This window comes from Tinamus guttatus, unplaced genomic scaffold (genome assembly GCF_059628265.1).
Source record: "Tinamus guttatus ecotype Peru unplaced genomic scaffold, ASM5962826v1 Tinamus_guttatus_pri_ptg000423l, whole genome shotgun sequence".
Classification (NCBI taxonomy): Eukaryota; Metazoa; Chordata; class Aves; order Tinamiformes; family Tinamidae; genus Tinamus; species Tinamus guttatus.
Genome location: NW_028288957.1, coordinates 4,406,494 through 4,421,181, shown reverse-complemented (window position 1 = coordinate 4,421,181; position 14,688 = coordinate 4,406,494). Strand labels below are relative to the sequence as shown.

The window sequence follows — 14,688 nt, the reverse complement described above, 5'->3', positions numbered from 1 at the left end:
TATATTTCTGTTGATCCATCGTATATGTTTCATGAAGTAAGAGTTGTCATTTCATTGAGGCTAATGAACAAAACATTTCACCTCCTGCGGAAAAGTGTGGTTGTGTCCTGTATGCTGTAGGAACTCATGTTCAAAACATCGTGTAGTTTTGTTTCAGCTATTTCAAGTGACTTTTGTAACGAGGCAAAACAAGTTACTTGGGCTCGAAGTTGTGTCTCTGGTGCTTGTGGTAAACGTCTGCACTGCAGGACCTGGGAGCAGGTAGGACCCAGCGGTGCCACGTGATCCCCTGCAGCCCAGGGAGGAGAGAGAGAAGTGCATTAACTTGTCCTTGTCACCAGCTTCACTGTTTCACTTTCATACTGACTTAGCTGAGAAAGAGCCAACACCATGCACAGCTTAGCACAAAGTAAGACTGAATTTATTAGTTTCCAGAAAGAAAAAAAGAAAGTCATCCAGGCAGCGACAATGTCAACTTTCTGCCATTTACCCCCCAATGAAGGTATTGTAAAGACTTGCAGTAAGGTAACAGACATGACTTTAATTATCTAAATTAGCTGTTTACATCATGTTATTAGCCAGCTCTTTTGACACAAATGGAAGCAGGCTAAGCTTTCCACAGAACAAGTCACAATTGGACCAATGCCCTCAGCATTGCTTCTTTTAGACAATGCTGTTGAGAAAAAAAATAGAAATGATGTACAATAGTACATATAATTTTATAGTAAATCAGTATCTGAACAGATTAAGTTTTCCTTCTTTTATTAAAGCATACACAGCTTTACAAAATAAAAACCTTCCGAAGGTCAAGGTGAAAAGCTTCAAAGAGGCCCTGCAAATTCTGAGGATAACAGCCAGTACACTTCTGGAAGACACACGTTTTGTTCCACCTCACCCCTTCTGACCTTGGAAAGCAAAGTGGAGTTACCACCTTCTGTGTAACCCCCGCGGCCAGCTGTGCGGTCAACTGAAGATGCCCCCTCTGATGGGGATGCTCTCGTTCAGGCCATTTTCTATGAGCTTTATATCCTCCAGGTCATCCTTTATAATGCTTATCAGGTGACTCAGGCCTTCTTGCTGCTGCTTCAGGTGCTGCAGGAAGTTTATTTAAAAAAAAATGGTTAACGTAGTGCAACTTGACAGATGAAGTAATAGTTCTTAAAGCTGCTTTGAGGCCTTGGTGTGCTGAGAAACCCCATATAATTTGCTGGTAAGAAAAAACAGCACTTGGCCCACTACTAGCTTCACTGCGTGGAGTAACTTGGTGGAATCTTAATTTGATGTGATGTTGCTGAAAACAGTAAAACTGACTTGATCACCAAACACTTGAAAGCCACCTCAAAATCTAAATAGACCTCCCAGGTAATGCCAGGAGTGGTTCTAGCTGTGCATTTGCAAAAAGCATCCTAGGCATCTCGCAGGTGCTACTTACTTGCTTGATTTCCCTTAAGAGATCGGCGTCTATGTAGTAGCGCTCCTCAGCCCTCACTGCTCCAAAGTGGTTTTGCATCCTGATCTGGGACATGAGCTCGTTGAGTCTGCCCTGCAGAGACAGATGAGAAGGGAAGGGCTTATTACTGCTTATTCCAGTTTCGCCTCACTTTTTGAAAAATATGTCTAGAACTTATTAATAATTAAAATATTTAACAGTTTGGGATGATTAAACTCAATTTAATATTTAATAGAATTAAAATTAATGCATATTAGTACTTCTAAAATCCTCAGTGTTGTGTTATCAGTCGTGCAGCAAAAAGCATGATCCTATTACTTAGAAACACTGCTTGAAAGTTTTCCAAAAGAGCTAGGCAGAGTTTGGAGAAGTTATTTTACAATCATTTATGAAGGGGGAAAGAAAGGTTGTTTTGCAAGGTTCTGGTAGTGGCTCACCTTGAACTGCGTGGGTGCGTTAAGCTCACACTGAATTGTATCTAACTGCACACGAAGCTGCTCTTCGTCCGCCTGGATGGCATAGCCGCTCTTCCTTTGGATTTCCTGCTTGATTAACACCTGCAGGAGAAGCCCCTGAGAATCACTAGGGAGGCCTTGCTCCGCTCTTCTCCTTGCCCCCAGCCCTTCCTCATCTCCCTCCTCTGGCCCCTCTCTAGTCACACTGGATCCATTTGGCTGTCGGCACCTCACCGCAAGCCCCCAGCTCCGAGGAAGGGAGATTCGGGTCCGGGGGGTGATTCCCAACAGATCTGTGCCTGTGTTAAGGCAACAGCAGGTGTCACCTTGGTGACCAGCCCTGGCCAGCGTGCTTGGTGGCTCCAGGCTGCCTGTCACAAGAGTGGTCCAGAGCGTGCGCCCTACCTGGAGGGTCCGGTGAGAGAGCTTCATCAGCTTCCTTTTGTACTGCGCGATTTTCGCCATCGTTGTTGTCTGGGTTTTCTGCAGCTCGCTGATATCTTCTGATATTATCTGCCAAGGAGATGAGCCCGTTGGAAGCTGTGACACGTTCTGATAATGTGACACATAGATCTAATTGCACACTAGTACTGGAGCTCCTCGTGGTCCCCCAGAGAGGCTCTGCTTGCTCACTCTTTTCATGCACAGCAGAACAGTAACACCACAATAAGCTTGGAAAAAGCAACTCAAAACCTAAAAATATACTGCTCAGATTTTTCCCAGAGCATAAAATAGAGGAGGAGCATAATAATGATAATAATAATAAACAAAAATCCTAGCTCCTAGGAAAAAAAGAAGGATAATCAGGATGTTTGATAGTTATAGGTAATAAGACTTGGACTGACATCCTGCGGCTCAGCTGTCACCCACCAGCTAGCAGGTCCGCTATGATTAGCAGAGGCCTAACGGCCCCATTAAGAGCAACTCTCTCTTTCTTCTTCCTTTGCAGGCTAGAAAGGGAAATTTATACTGCATCCAAGGGGCTACTAGGGCCAACAGAAAGCCTGTGTCAGATAAGCTGTGTCAGATAGGTTCCCCATTCATGAAGGCTGAGGATGATGCAGATACCAACTTCCCAGTTTCTTTACAATTCATGACAACCACGAAGGAAGTCACTGAATTATCTGTAACCACTTAAGGGTATCTCACTTGTTCAGCTGCAGGAATAATGAGAGAGAGAGAAAATAAATAAATAAAAAACAAAGACAAGCCCAGCAGGCAGCTCTGTGTGCATGGTTCCAGCAGTAGCTCTCCATCCAGCAGAGGTGAGTGAAGGAAGCTTGTTTAATACTGCCTCCCTCATCAGCAACAGCGAGTCACAGCGAAGACAAGAAACCTCACATCTAATCGGGTTTGATGCTGCTTGGTCATCTGATCTTGGACCTTGAGTCTTCGCAGAAGCTCCTTGAAACCCACCATTGGCACGGGAATAAGCCTACAAGAATGGATTATTTCTTACAACACATTTTTACAGCAGACATATATTAGATGACAGTTGTAAACAGAGTATCATCTAAAGTGCCAGAGAATCTCGGCCCATTACAAATTTACGTATGTCTTGGTTTACAGTCTTCATTTATTCCTAAACGTTGTAACAAAAGTCAGCCCAAGTTATGTGTAGCTACTGGCGTATACAAGGCTACCTCACTTTTCCAGCTGCTGAAATGATAATAATAAATATGATGGCGAACAAATATATTTTATGAACAAACTCGGGTAACAGATGTTTCCACTGCAAGTCAGTGAAATACGACTTTTTATCTGGATGCCTAAAGAGCTTGGACAGGCCTCTCTAGCTATTCTTACTAATTCAAATTAGATAATTAGTTGACCAAGTTATTCTGTAAGTGGTTTCTTAACAGTTCTGCTGATTATTCTGTACTTGTCTTCTCTCCTTACATTTTTTTTTTGTAATACTTGGTTGTTAAACTTACTTGTCAGGATCAGGATTATCGACTTTGGCTTGTTCCCAGATAATAGGATCAACACCTTAAAAAAACAAGAACACAAGTTGGATGTGAACAACATGTACTGTGAAATATGCTCAATATTATGCAATTAAAATATATATGTTCTGGCCGTTATTCACCCACTTTTTAATTGTGTGTGTGTGTGTGACTGTGTGTGTGCATGTGACTGACTGTACATGTATGCGACTGTGACAGCCTTTGTGCATGTGACTGTGACTTTTGTGCATGCAACCGAGACTGTGTGCGACTTTGTGATGCGACTGACTGCATGTGTGACTGTGTGTGTGCATGTGACAGACTGTGCATGCAACTTGTCTGTACGTGACTGTGCACGCGACTGACCTTGTGCGTGTGTGCGACTGACTGCATGTGACTGTGTGCATGTGACAGTGTGCATGCAACTTGTCTGTGTGTAATTGCATGCATGCAATTGACTGAATGTGACTGCGTGTGTGACAGACTGTGTGTGACTGTGGGACCAACTGCATGTGTTGACAGACTGTGCGTGCAACTTGGTGGGACTGCATGCATGCGACTGCATGCAGCTTGTCTGTGCCTGACTGCGAGTGCATGCGTGCAGCTGCACGTGACGGCACGTGTTGTGTGACAGACTGTGTGTGTGTCACTGCGAAACTGACTGCATGTGTGACTCTGTGTGTGCATGTGACTGTGCCTGTGACAGACTGCACGCAGCTCATCTCTGTGGCTGCAACCGACTGCATGGGGGAAAGGAGGGAGGCTTGTCCAGATGATCGCTCATGAAAATATTTGATTTATGTATTAACATATTCATGACTCATGAATACTCAATATTTGTGTCCAGTCATTAATATTTATAGGCATGCACAATTAGGAATATATGTGCATATGATAATCTGCTAATATGTAAATTGTGTGCAATTATTAGCATGCTAATGGATGTATTCATAAATATTCATGAGCTCCAAATACTTGAGAGTATGGGCATTTATGAATATTCATGCATGCTTATGAATATTTACAAAGCCTATTCATGTATTTTGTGTTTATGTGTGCTGTGATTATGAAAGATATATATCTTCCATATAATAAAAAAGAACAAAACAATAAAAACAATGTACCCTTGAAAACAAAACTCTCAAAAAAAATCAACCCTCTCAATCCCAGCATCCCCCCCAAAAAAGAAAAAGAACACAGAAAAAACACACAAAACCCAAAATACAACAACCGTACAAAGACACACAGAAAAATAAACAACACTGAGAAAAACAGACACAGGAAGACACACAAACAAACCAGAATCCAACAAACATACAAAAGAAACATAAACAGAACCCAGACTCATAAGCATACACAAAAAAAAAAATCCACATACATACAAATGAAAACACACAAAAACCAAATCAACCTCAAAACAACACATACACAAAATATAAAACCAAGAAGCCCAAAAAGAAAAGCAGACACAAAAAAGAACAAAATATAACCAACATACACGCAAAACAAACATAAAATGAAGAAAAACAGACACAAAAGCACACACAAAGAAACAAATACAACAAACAAACATACAAACAAAACTCCACAGAGCAAACAACTCGCCCAGTCCCTGTGGAGTAGTCAGCCAGGACAAGTTGTGATGAGTTGCAGGGAAAAGGCAGCGGGCCAGACACCCTGGTGTGTTTTACAGGAGGCCCGAGGCAGGCGGTGCTCGGGAGGGCCGCGTGGCGGCCCCGAGGGCTACCTACCGGCAGGGGGGTTCTGCAGGAGCTGCTTCACCTGCGCCGGGGAAAGCTCCGTTCTGGCCATGGCGAGCGTGACCCCCAGCTGCTGCAGGGACGTCTTGATGTTGGCTTGCTCGAAGTGCGCGTGCAGCGTCGTGGCTGGAACCCGCCGCGAGGTGCCGTTGGGCGAGCGCTCCACGACGTAGATGATGACCTCGGTCCTGAGGAAGGCAAGGAGACTGTGAGCGAGACAGAGGGCAGCAGCTTCCACCCACCCGCACAAGAAACAGCAAACCTAATGCCTCTCTGAGCAGACTAATCTTTAACTTGCTTTAGCAAATTGAGATACAACGTAGCAGTAAAATAAACTAGCTGCATTACAACAGCACGAACTAATGCACCGGAATAGACCTAGGGTCAACCCTTAATAAAACAGCGCTGCAGAAAAGGGCAAAACTGAGTCGCGTTCACGTACTGGTCATCTGGCATCGTTCTAACCCCTTCCACGTTGACGGTGAGGGTCTGGTTTCCTCCCAAGATTTTGTGCAGTGATTCCACCAGCTGCTGCTGCTGGCCGCGGATGTCTGCTTCTTTTCTGTTGAACACCAAGACCACCAGGCCATCTTCATCCTTGTTGTTGGGCATTAAACTGTACCCCACAGCCTGCAAATCAACAGACAAAAAGCAGGCAGCTGTTACTCAGCACACATGCACCCGCACAGCCTGAAGAGGAGAAGCTAAATTAGGATAAATTCCTCAGTTTTTAGGACAACTGAAAACACAAATCAAACTTACTTTATAAAGTGCACTCGCAGGGCCATCAGTAGAGCAGCTTCTGTACAGTCTCATTTTACAACAAATTTTTAAGTATTCCAGCCCCCTCTTTGGTGAGGAGATGTCACTTTAGCAGAATGTTTATGGCATTTAGGAACTGAGCTGAGTCAGGAACATCCATTTGCACAAAAGCAGTTTGCAAAATTAAATTTCTAGCTGAGAAACAATGAAAACCAGTCACTAAAATAATGCTACCAAAATGGGCCAATTCTACGGATTGTACAATCCTGTGTCTATAATCATCCATGGATTTCTGGAATTCACACTTACTGCTTTCTTACTGTGAATCAAGAGAGTCTACAGAAAACTCAAGCTCATTATATTCTAAGCAGTACTATGACCAAGCATATTACCCCCATGACCACTTCTGTGTTGTTGTGTTTGCTTGTCTTTTTGTTTCTTTGTTTCAAAAGAACTACCATGATTTCCTTACCAAATGTAATAATGTCTAACTACAACATGATTTTAAAAAAATCACTCTGGTTCTTCAAAGGCTGGCTTGAATCACGTGCCTTAAAACACTGTACTTGGCTAAAAACTGAACACATTGTGGCTCATGTTGAGCTGGAATTGTGTAAAAACAGATTCCTTAACTTCTTTTGAAACCCTCTGAGTAACTCCATTCCTGATAGATGTCTGATGCTGGCAGAGGCAATAACACAACTGGCTACAACACTTTGTGCTGATACCGTGTCTAACTTGAGAACATCTTTTTGTTTAAAAAAATACAGTAAATAGAAAACCCAAGAAAGCGCTAGGCTACCTCGGGTAGCACTTCCATGAAAGCAAGTTTTCAGGAACATTATCCAAAAAGAGTACAAAAGCTGACACATGTTTCTTATTCAGCCACAGAGTTGCAAAGATTTTATGAAAATCTCCTGATTCATGCATCAAAAACAGTCTTAACTGAGCATTAATCTACTTTCAGATCAAAAAGATTGCACTTCAAAAAATGAGCTCAGAAAACTGACCTGAATTTGCTGCCTGACCTGAATTTGCTTCTAAGTCCAAAGCTGAGCAAAAGACTCAGCAGACACAAGATTTGAGGAGGATGAGGAGCTAACTATTCTTTGCTGATGTGACAACCGGAATGAGGAAGAACCGCTCACCGTATCCTAAACGGAATGAAGGCAGCTTTAGCACTTGCGCTGATACAGGCAGAGACCAACGCACAGGCTCTCTGCTCCATACAGGCCACATTCACAGAGTGAACACCTTCAAACATGCATCAGGATTGCACATGTTTCCCCAAAAATATCGTTTCCAGTTACTCTTAACAGGCAGTAAAACTATCACAGCTCCCACGAGACATTTAGTCACAGAACCAGCAAGCGAGCTCCAGGCCTGGCGACGGGTGGGCACGTACAAACACCACCATACCTTAAATCTGCAGAACGGGTTCTCCTGCGTGAACTCCACCGGCGCGATGTTGTTGTTGAAGTACCCTTTGCCCGTCCCCCAGAAGGCCTGCAGCTGGTTCCACTTGGCCAGAAGGGTGTCCCTCTCGTCGCCCAGGAGCGTCGGGGCCGAGAGGGCGCTGGCCGTGTTGATGAGCTGGTTGGACTGCACCGCGGTCTGCGTGGGCTGGCTGAACAGGCCGCTCCCCAGCGCTGCATCACACAGCGAAGCACACGTGAGCTCCTGGCTTACGCACACCAGCTGCTCTTATCATCAGTACTGCTCCGTATTTGAGAGGCAATATAAGCATGCTGGACAGGTAAATCTACATCACATATGTTCTTTATTAAAAACACCTTTTTCAGCCGGTCTTCCTCAGTAATAGGAATTACTGACTGTCAAATTAGAAGGAAACGCTCGCTCTTTTTCTCTTTAATGAGACATCTACGTTCACCCACTACATGATCTGTTATCTATCTCCACTGTTAGAGGCTCTGTTAAAACACATCTGTTAAAAACTCAGCGGACTCAGAGCCTGCAGCTGCTCCTTATCTAATTTTAGCCTGAATCTAGAGCAGCACCATGTTCCCAAGCATAAACAAGCAAAGGCCACACTTACTAGTCTGCTGCTGCTGCTGCTGGGTGCCGAAGCCTCCAAAGCCCAACCCGGTTCCTAGGCCAGTACCCAAACCAGTTCCAGTTCCTGTGCCAAAGCTGGTGCCAAACCCAAAGCCTTTGTTCTGAGTAGCACCAAAGAGTCCTGAAGACAAAACAAGAGTTATTGAGCCAAGCAGGAGAACACTACTTGTGAACTGCAAAACATGAATTGTTGCTGATGCTAAACTTAATTCCAAAGCAACTGCTTTCAGCTTTGTGCTCTCTTACCGCTGGTGCCTGTATTGGTGGGAGCAGAAAAGCTAAACGCCGACCCCGCAGTGGTGGTAGTTGTTCCAAATCCTCCAAAAGCACCTAATGAAGGGAGCACACAACTGAGACGAGCACAGGCTGCAGGCCCAACCGCGCGCAACGCGACAGGCAACCGCGCACGTCGGGGTGGGATGAGTGGAGATGGGGACAAATGGATGCCGAATGTTACAAGCACGGACTTCACACTGATCATGGTTAGTGGTTCATTATCCACGGGAATGGGAAAGACAATGCAAACCAGAAAGCCAACACATCTGTGCTGTGCAAGAAATGCAAACAATAATAATAAAGAAGCAGTAGTTAACAGGCTAGTCCTTTCCTATGGAGACATGCTGTCCTCATCAATGGTTACAACTAATGCTAGGATCTCTCAGTCATTCTCAGGAACAGTTTTTGATGACGTTGTTGCTGGCTGTTTAGCAAGTGGTCTGGTATCTTGTGAGTTTCTAAGGCATTGTAAGTCTTATGAGCAACAACAGGAAGCAGGTGAGCCTGAGGCGCACACGGCCACCGGGCCCGAGCAGCAGCGCCGTCCCGGCCACGCCGCTCCCTGCGCGCGGGCAGCCCGAGGTGAGGGCTCAACAGCGGGGAAACAGCAGCTCAACTCACGCGCTCAGCAGGCGGCTGCTCCACGGGATTCATCGCAGACACGGGGCTGCGCTTTGCCCAAGGGAGCAGCAGCACGTGGCTCCCGGGACAGGGAGACGTGGCCTTCCCCTCCGCTGATGCCCCCTGGGCTGGGGCTCTCCTGCCTCTGCCAGCACCGTCCTCGGCCCCTTGAGCTGCACAGGATCGAGCAGCTCCGTGCCCGGCTGCCTCAAGCCTGGGCTCACGTGAGGAGCAGGCGCTGCCACGGCTAGCTCGCATGCTGACCGCAAATGTAAACTCACATACAACTGTTGCGTCCTTAGACTTACTTATGCACTTACCATACTCCTGTATAAATAAAAGATTAAAAAAAAAGAAACCAAAACTAACTTCCAGTTGCATTTTGTCCTTCAGCATCACGCTTCGTACGACCGGACGCAAGCAGTTGTTCCCTGTAACACTCAAGGGTCAGTCCTGCTTGGACGTGAGGAGCTGTACTGGCAGTACCATCACATAGCACAACTTGTAGAGAGCTTCACAACTTGTGTCCGCCCTCAGAAAAGGATCTAAATCTGCAAACTACTAAGTAAAAACAAGAATCCAAGCTGTCTTGAGGAACTGCTCAAATTCAGCTCAAGAAACACAGTTCCACAGCATTCGCACCAAGTGAAAACCAAGTCAGATCCTTTGGGTGCCCGGATATATAGGAGGTGGAAATTTGTATGATTCGTAAGGTCATAAAACTATTGTGCGAAACAGAATCCAGGCCTTGAGACAGAAGATGTTTGCCCGCCTGGGCTGAGCGATAAGGAGCGTGGAGGTGGCTGCCCAGCCAGGTTCACAGCCAACCTCCTCCAAAAACAGCTGAAGGCAGCTGCTCCACCGGGCTTGGAGCCAGCTTGAGAATGGGAGAGACTCCTAACACTGAGGCCTATGTTGTCTCTGCTGGGACGCCCGCCGAGTTAGCAGCCTGTCAGCAACCCTCTAATCTGCCACCTTGAGGGGATGTTCGGTCTCAGTATCCTGCTGGCAAGTATTACCCCTTGAGCAACTATCCGTACTTTGCTTCTTTTATGTGCTTTCACCTGAATAAATGCTTGACATAGGCGCCTCGCTTTGCATGATTCTTGCCGAATCCCGAGCCCATCTGGAACAACGGGACAGGTAAGCGCGCTGCAACGCAGGGCACAGAGACATTGTGCATGTGATGAGCAGAATTCCTATACGAGCAGCTGCAACGAGAGCCAGGGGCTGATGCTGTGCAGTCGAGCACTCCCACGTGGAATGGAAGAGATTTAAGTAGGAATTATATCAGCCGATTACTCAGAATCGAGGGATCCACACTGGACTGTGAATGCTTTTTGTAACACAGTTCCAGTGTAGACATGGCAGAGAAACCACCCACTGCCCAGAGGCTCTTTTGGAGGCCGCCTGGACATCCTTCAGAGCTCCGCTCGGGACCCCGAGGCTCCAGAGAGGCCAGTTACTTTTGTGCTGATCGTATAAAATCTGTTTCTCCACAGAAACGACCGGTGCATTGAGGACAACCAACAGGAGGCCAATGAGACGACATGGGAAGGATGGAAAACGTGACCGCAGCAGTCCAAGAATCTCTCGTACGGAAACGCGGCACTAGGGACCAACTCTGCAATTACTCCCCATTGCCCAGATCTGAACGGAGAGGGGGCGTTTCAGTTCAGACAGGTAATCGAGGCTTCACTTTAGGCAGAATGGGAAGGATTCCATGATTTGTTTCTGTTTCAGCAATTGAGAGTTTGACAGACGATTTTTTTGCCCCTCAACAGCTTTTTTCTTGAGAATTTAATAGGCAAAATAATCTACAAGCCTATGGCTCCCAAACCCGTTCCGATTTCACAGCTTTTATGTCCAATTCCCCCTGAATACAAAGTAAGATTAGAACTAAATCCAGACTCTCAGTTAAGAAAATAATTCTTGGACCTCTGCTATTAACATTCATTATAGTACGAGCACATATGCGTTATCTACCTGCACTTGCCAGACTGTTACCAAAATTGAATGGTGGAGTGGAGGTAGTGGAAACACCAAAATTCCCGATATTAAAATTCACTGCAGGATTAGCAGTTAAGCCGAAACCCCCAAAATTAAACCCACTGGCAGTGGAGTTTGCAGTCTCAAGCCCACCAAATCCTGACAAGCGGGAAGCAAAAAAGAGCAAGGCAACATTAGTTTGAAGTAAAAGGAAGGTTCAGCAAGTAAAAGCTAAAATATTTTTCCATCACCAGGGCCAAGACAGGCATAGTTAAAAAACGAGAGTAGAAAGTTAACAGATATTAACTAGCATTTACTGAACACAAGGTGGACAACTGCAAGCTTAATGTTTGATGTGCTCTCCTCGCATCGCTACTGTGCCGTGTATAAAACATTGCTGAATTTTCCGGTTCTGTTTCAAAGCTAAACACGAGAGTTTCCGTGCAGTCAAGCATTTCCACTACTGGTGCTTTTAAACCCCCTACAACTGCTGGCTACGGTGGCATCAGCACCAGCAGGACAGCGGTACAGTCAGCTCGCAAGCGCCCGGGCACGCGAGGACAAGGCGCCCTTTGGGCAACGCCGCGCGCTGTGGCCGTCCAGCCACAATCACCAGAGCTGTGGGATCATCTTCAGCAGAGCCACAGCTCTGATGACGAGCGCTTTGGACCAGCCAGCACCGAGGTGGACTCTCGGCTTCTCTCTGCCCAGATGTTTTCACCTGACGTACCCAGATTTTTCTAGGCTAGGAAACATGGGTTAATATGCAGTACCCGTAGCCAGGAAAGGGCCTCGTGTGAGGCAGACAATGGGGAACGCCTGGGCGCGGGGTCTGCACGCACAGGAAACCCAACGACCACCTGTAAGAGCAGCAAGAGTCTCTCTCTGCCCCTTGGAGGGGCCAGAAGGTCAGTACCTACCATATGGGCACGATCCAGACAAGGGCTCCTGTATCAACCCACAGTGAACCGGCAGCGATGACAAGCCACCCACAGGCACGACAACCGCTCAACCCACTTGATTGAGTATAATTTTACTAAACAGGAGCTGGAAAGCTCCGGTTTGCACTCTGCTGCCATGTTTCACTGTCACTGGACGGCAACAACGAAAAAAAAAAAAAAAAAAGGTGGGGGGAAAAAGGCCTTTTATTCTCGACAAGCCTGGAAGCGTTTTCCAGCGCTCAGGAGCGGGCCCGCATCAGCGTGTCACCCTTAGAGGAGTATTAGCGTGACAGAAAGGGCGGCCGCCGCGCAGTGACGCGCCCCTGCCTGCTCCTGCGCCCACGAGGGACAGAGGCAAGCGGGGGGAAAATAAATCAAAAATAAGTAACTAGATAAAGAGGGGGGGACAAACGTGGCCCCGAGCTGCGCGGGGGACACAGGCAGCGGAGCCGCCCTCCGCCCAGGCGACCGTTACGAGCTCGGCCGCGAGGTGGGGGGAGAGACGGGGGGAGGGGGGCGCGCGGCCGTTGGGAGCTCTGCTGTGGGGGCGGCGGGGAGGAGGCTCGCGCGCGCCGCGGCCGCTGGGGGGAGGCGCCCGCCCGCCCGCCCGCCGCCCCGCGCTCACCGGAGGGGTTGGCGGCGCCGGCCCCCGCCGCGGCGCCGAAGTTGAAGGCCATGGAGGCGAGCGGCGCGGCGTGCGGCGCCGGAACCGTCCGGCTGGGAACAAGCGCCGCGCCGCGGGAGCCCTTCCGGGTTGCACCGCGGGACGGAAACCGCCCCCCGCGCCGGTCGCCGCGGCAACGGCCGCGCGGAGGGGCGGGGCGCGGCGCCGCGCGGTGACGCGGGCGGTGACGCGGCAACGGCGCCAACGGCCCCAACGGCCGCGGCAGCCCCGCCCCTCTCACCGCCCTGCGCGCGGCGCGGCCATGGCGGCGCGGCCGGGGCTCCGGGCAGACGTGCCCCGTTATTAGCGCCGCGGCGCCGGGCCCCGCTCTGGCCGGGCACCGGCCGCCCTCGGCTGCGCGCTGGGAGTCGGGTCCCCACGCAGCTGCCGCCGGGGCGGCCGCATCAGCGACCCTCCCTCGGGAGTGTTGGTAGCAGTCATCACACACACAGCGTGCCCAGGGGAGAAAAATACAAGGTTTAGTGTTTTGCTTACACAGAGCAGAGAACAAAAGGGAGCCCGGTGTGGTACAGAGCACCGGTCACACACAAGCAGTGCTGTAAACCCTGGGTGATAACTGTCCCCCCAGCGTGAACACCCAACCACCGCCATCCCTACCGCAGCGAGGGAGCTGTTGCCCGGGACAGCTGGCGTCTTCTACAAAGAAGGGGCAAGATTCTGCTACAAGGCAGCGCAGGGCAGCATATTGGTTTAATAAACTCCAAAGGAAGTAAAGTACCAGCCAAAGCAGCAGGCTTGCTTCTGTCTAAAATTCTGTAACCATTTCCCAAATACATTTACACATTTTGCTGTGAGGGGCTAAGTCTTTGTCCGCTGTTACAGGTTACAGTGGCTCAGGAAGAAGCCCCAGGAATGGGGATGGCACCTCTTTAGTCCTATGTCAGGCTCTGTCTTGCCACTGCTCCCTTGTCCTCGAGACCTGCCCCGGGCCTGAAGTCACCACCATCTGCCTTGGAGGTGACAGAAGCCACATTGGCCAAAGCGCCGGCGGTGCAGAGGGCAGCTCTAGAAAGAAGCTTGTTTCTTAATTATTAAGACAAAAATTAAGACTGAAAGTGGGGTCCCGCTGAAAGTCAGGGCACCCAGACTCAGGAAGGAAATCCTCACTCCATGGCTCTGCTGGGCTCCTCAGGGTAGCCGCACAGCCTGGTGTCTCTGCATACCCGCACGATGCCTGGCTGACAAGGACCATTACCTTAGCAGGGGAAGTTGCCTCATGTTGGGTTCATTTTTAACCTGTCCTCTTCCTGACGCCATAATTTGAGGGCAAGCTCTCCCAGGGGAACTCCGTGTCAGGTAACTAGCGAAAAAAAAAAAATCCCCTGGACTTTTCCTGCAAGACAGATTCTCTCAAAATATGGATTTATTAAGCTCTGGCATTCTGCCCCTTGCATGGAGCAGACAGGACCAGAACTGCAGTACTGTGAGAGCCTCGGGCTGTGGCTGGTGCTTTTCAACAACACGGAAAATAAATACCTGTAATCACCATGAAACTGCCTCCAGGTGAACAACGCTGCTGAGCCAGTGGCCAGCTAAGCAAAAAGACTAACCAAAACTGCCTCTGTTTTGAAGAAAGTAATACATTTTAAAATTTGATTCACTATCTTAATCTAATAGAAATAATTCTCAATGACAATACTTTTTTCACTGGGGAAAAACACTTTTGTTTTTAAAAATTAAAAGTTAAAAAATGCTTTGGCATTTCCAGGCCATACACATACCTTAAT

The 14,688-nt window shown here is 48.1% G+C and overlaps 1 protein-coding gene across 2 annotated transcripts; it reads right to left on the bottom strand.

Annotated features, from left to right (window-relative positions):
* Positions 1 to 553: 553 nt before the first annotated feature.
* NUP54 (nucleoporin 54) lies at positions 554 to 13,033 on the bottom strand. 2 transcript variants are annotated; one of them, XM_088531667.1, is made up of 13 exons: positions 12,902 to 13,033; positions 11,333 to 11,494; positions 8,696 to 8,779; positions 8,430 to 8,570; positions 7,793 to 8,022; positions 6,054 to 6,241; positions 5,603 to 5,799; positions 3,840 to 3,894; positions 3,247 to 3,340; positions 2,311 to 2,418; positions 1,888 to 2,007; positions 1,433 to 1,543; positions 554 to 1,092 (listed from the first exon to the last, which is right to left on the bottom strand). In XM_088531667.1, the coding sequence occupies exons 1-13, from the start codon at positions 12,951 to 12,953 to the stop codon at positions 964 to 966; spliced, it is 1,671 nt and encodes a 556-aa protein (XP_088387793.1). In that variant the 5' UTR covers positions 12,954 to 13,033; the 3' UTR covers positions 554 to 963. The 2 variants fall into 2 exon arrangements, with proteins under 2 accessions (XP_088387793.1, XP_088387794.1); XM_088531668.1 differs by lacking the exon at positions 11,333 to 11,494 and having other exon boundaries at positions 12,902 to 13,028.
* Between the last annotated feature and the right edge of the window lie 1,655 nt (positions 13,034 to 14,688).

What these genes read in the sequence shown, in the direction of transcription:
- NUP54 (XM_088531667.1), bottom strand. Translation starts at nt 12,953, where the DNA reads ATGGCCTTCAACTTCGGCGCCGCGGCGGGGGCCGGCGCCGCCAACCCC. An exon ending in AGCATCAAACCCGATTAGAT is followed by an intron (nt 2,419 to 3,246) that starts GTGAGGTTTCTT and finishes TCTCCTTGGCAG; the next exon opens with ATAATATCAGAAGATATCAG. An exon ending in TCTCTCACCGGACCCTCCAG is followed by an intron (nt 2,008 to 2,310) that starts GTAGGGCGCACG and finishes CTTCTCCTGCAG; the next exon opens with GTGTTAATCAAGCAGGAAAT.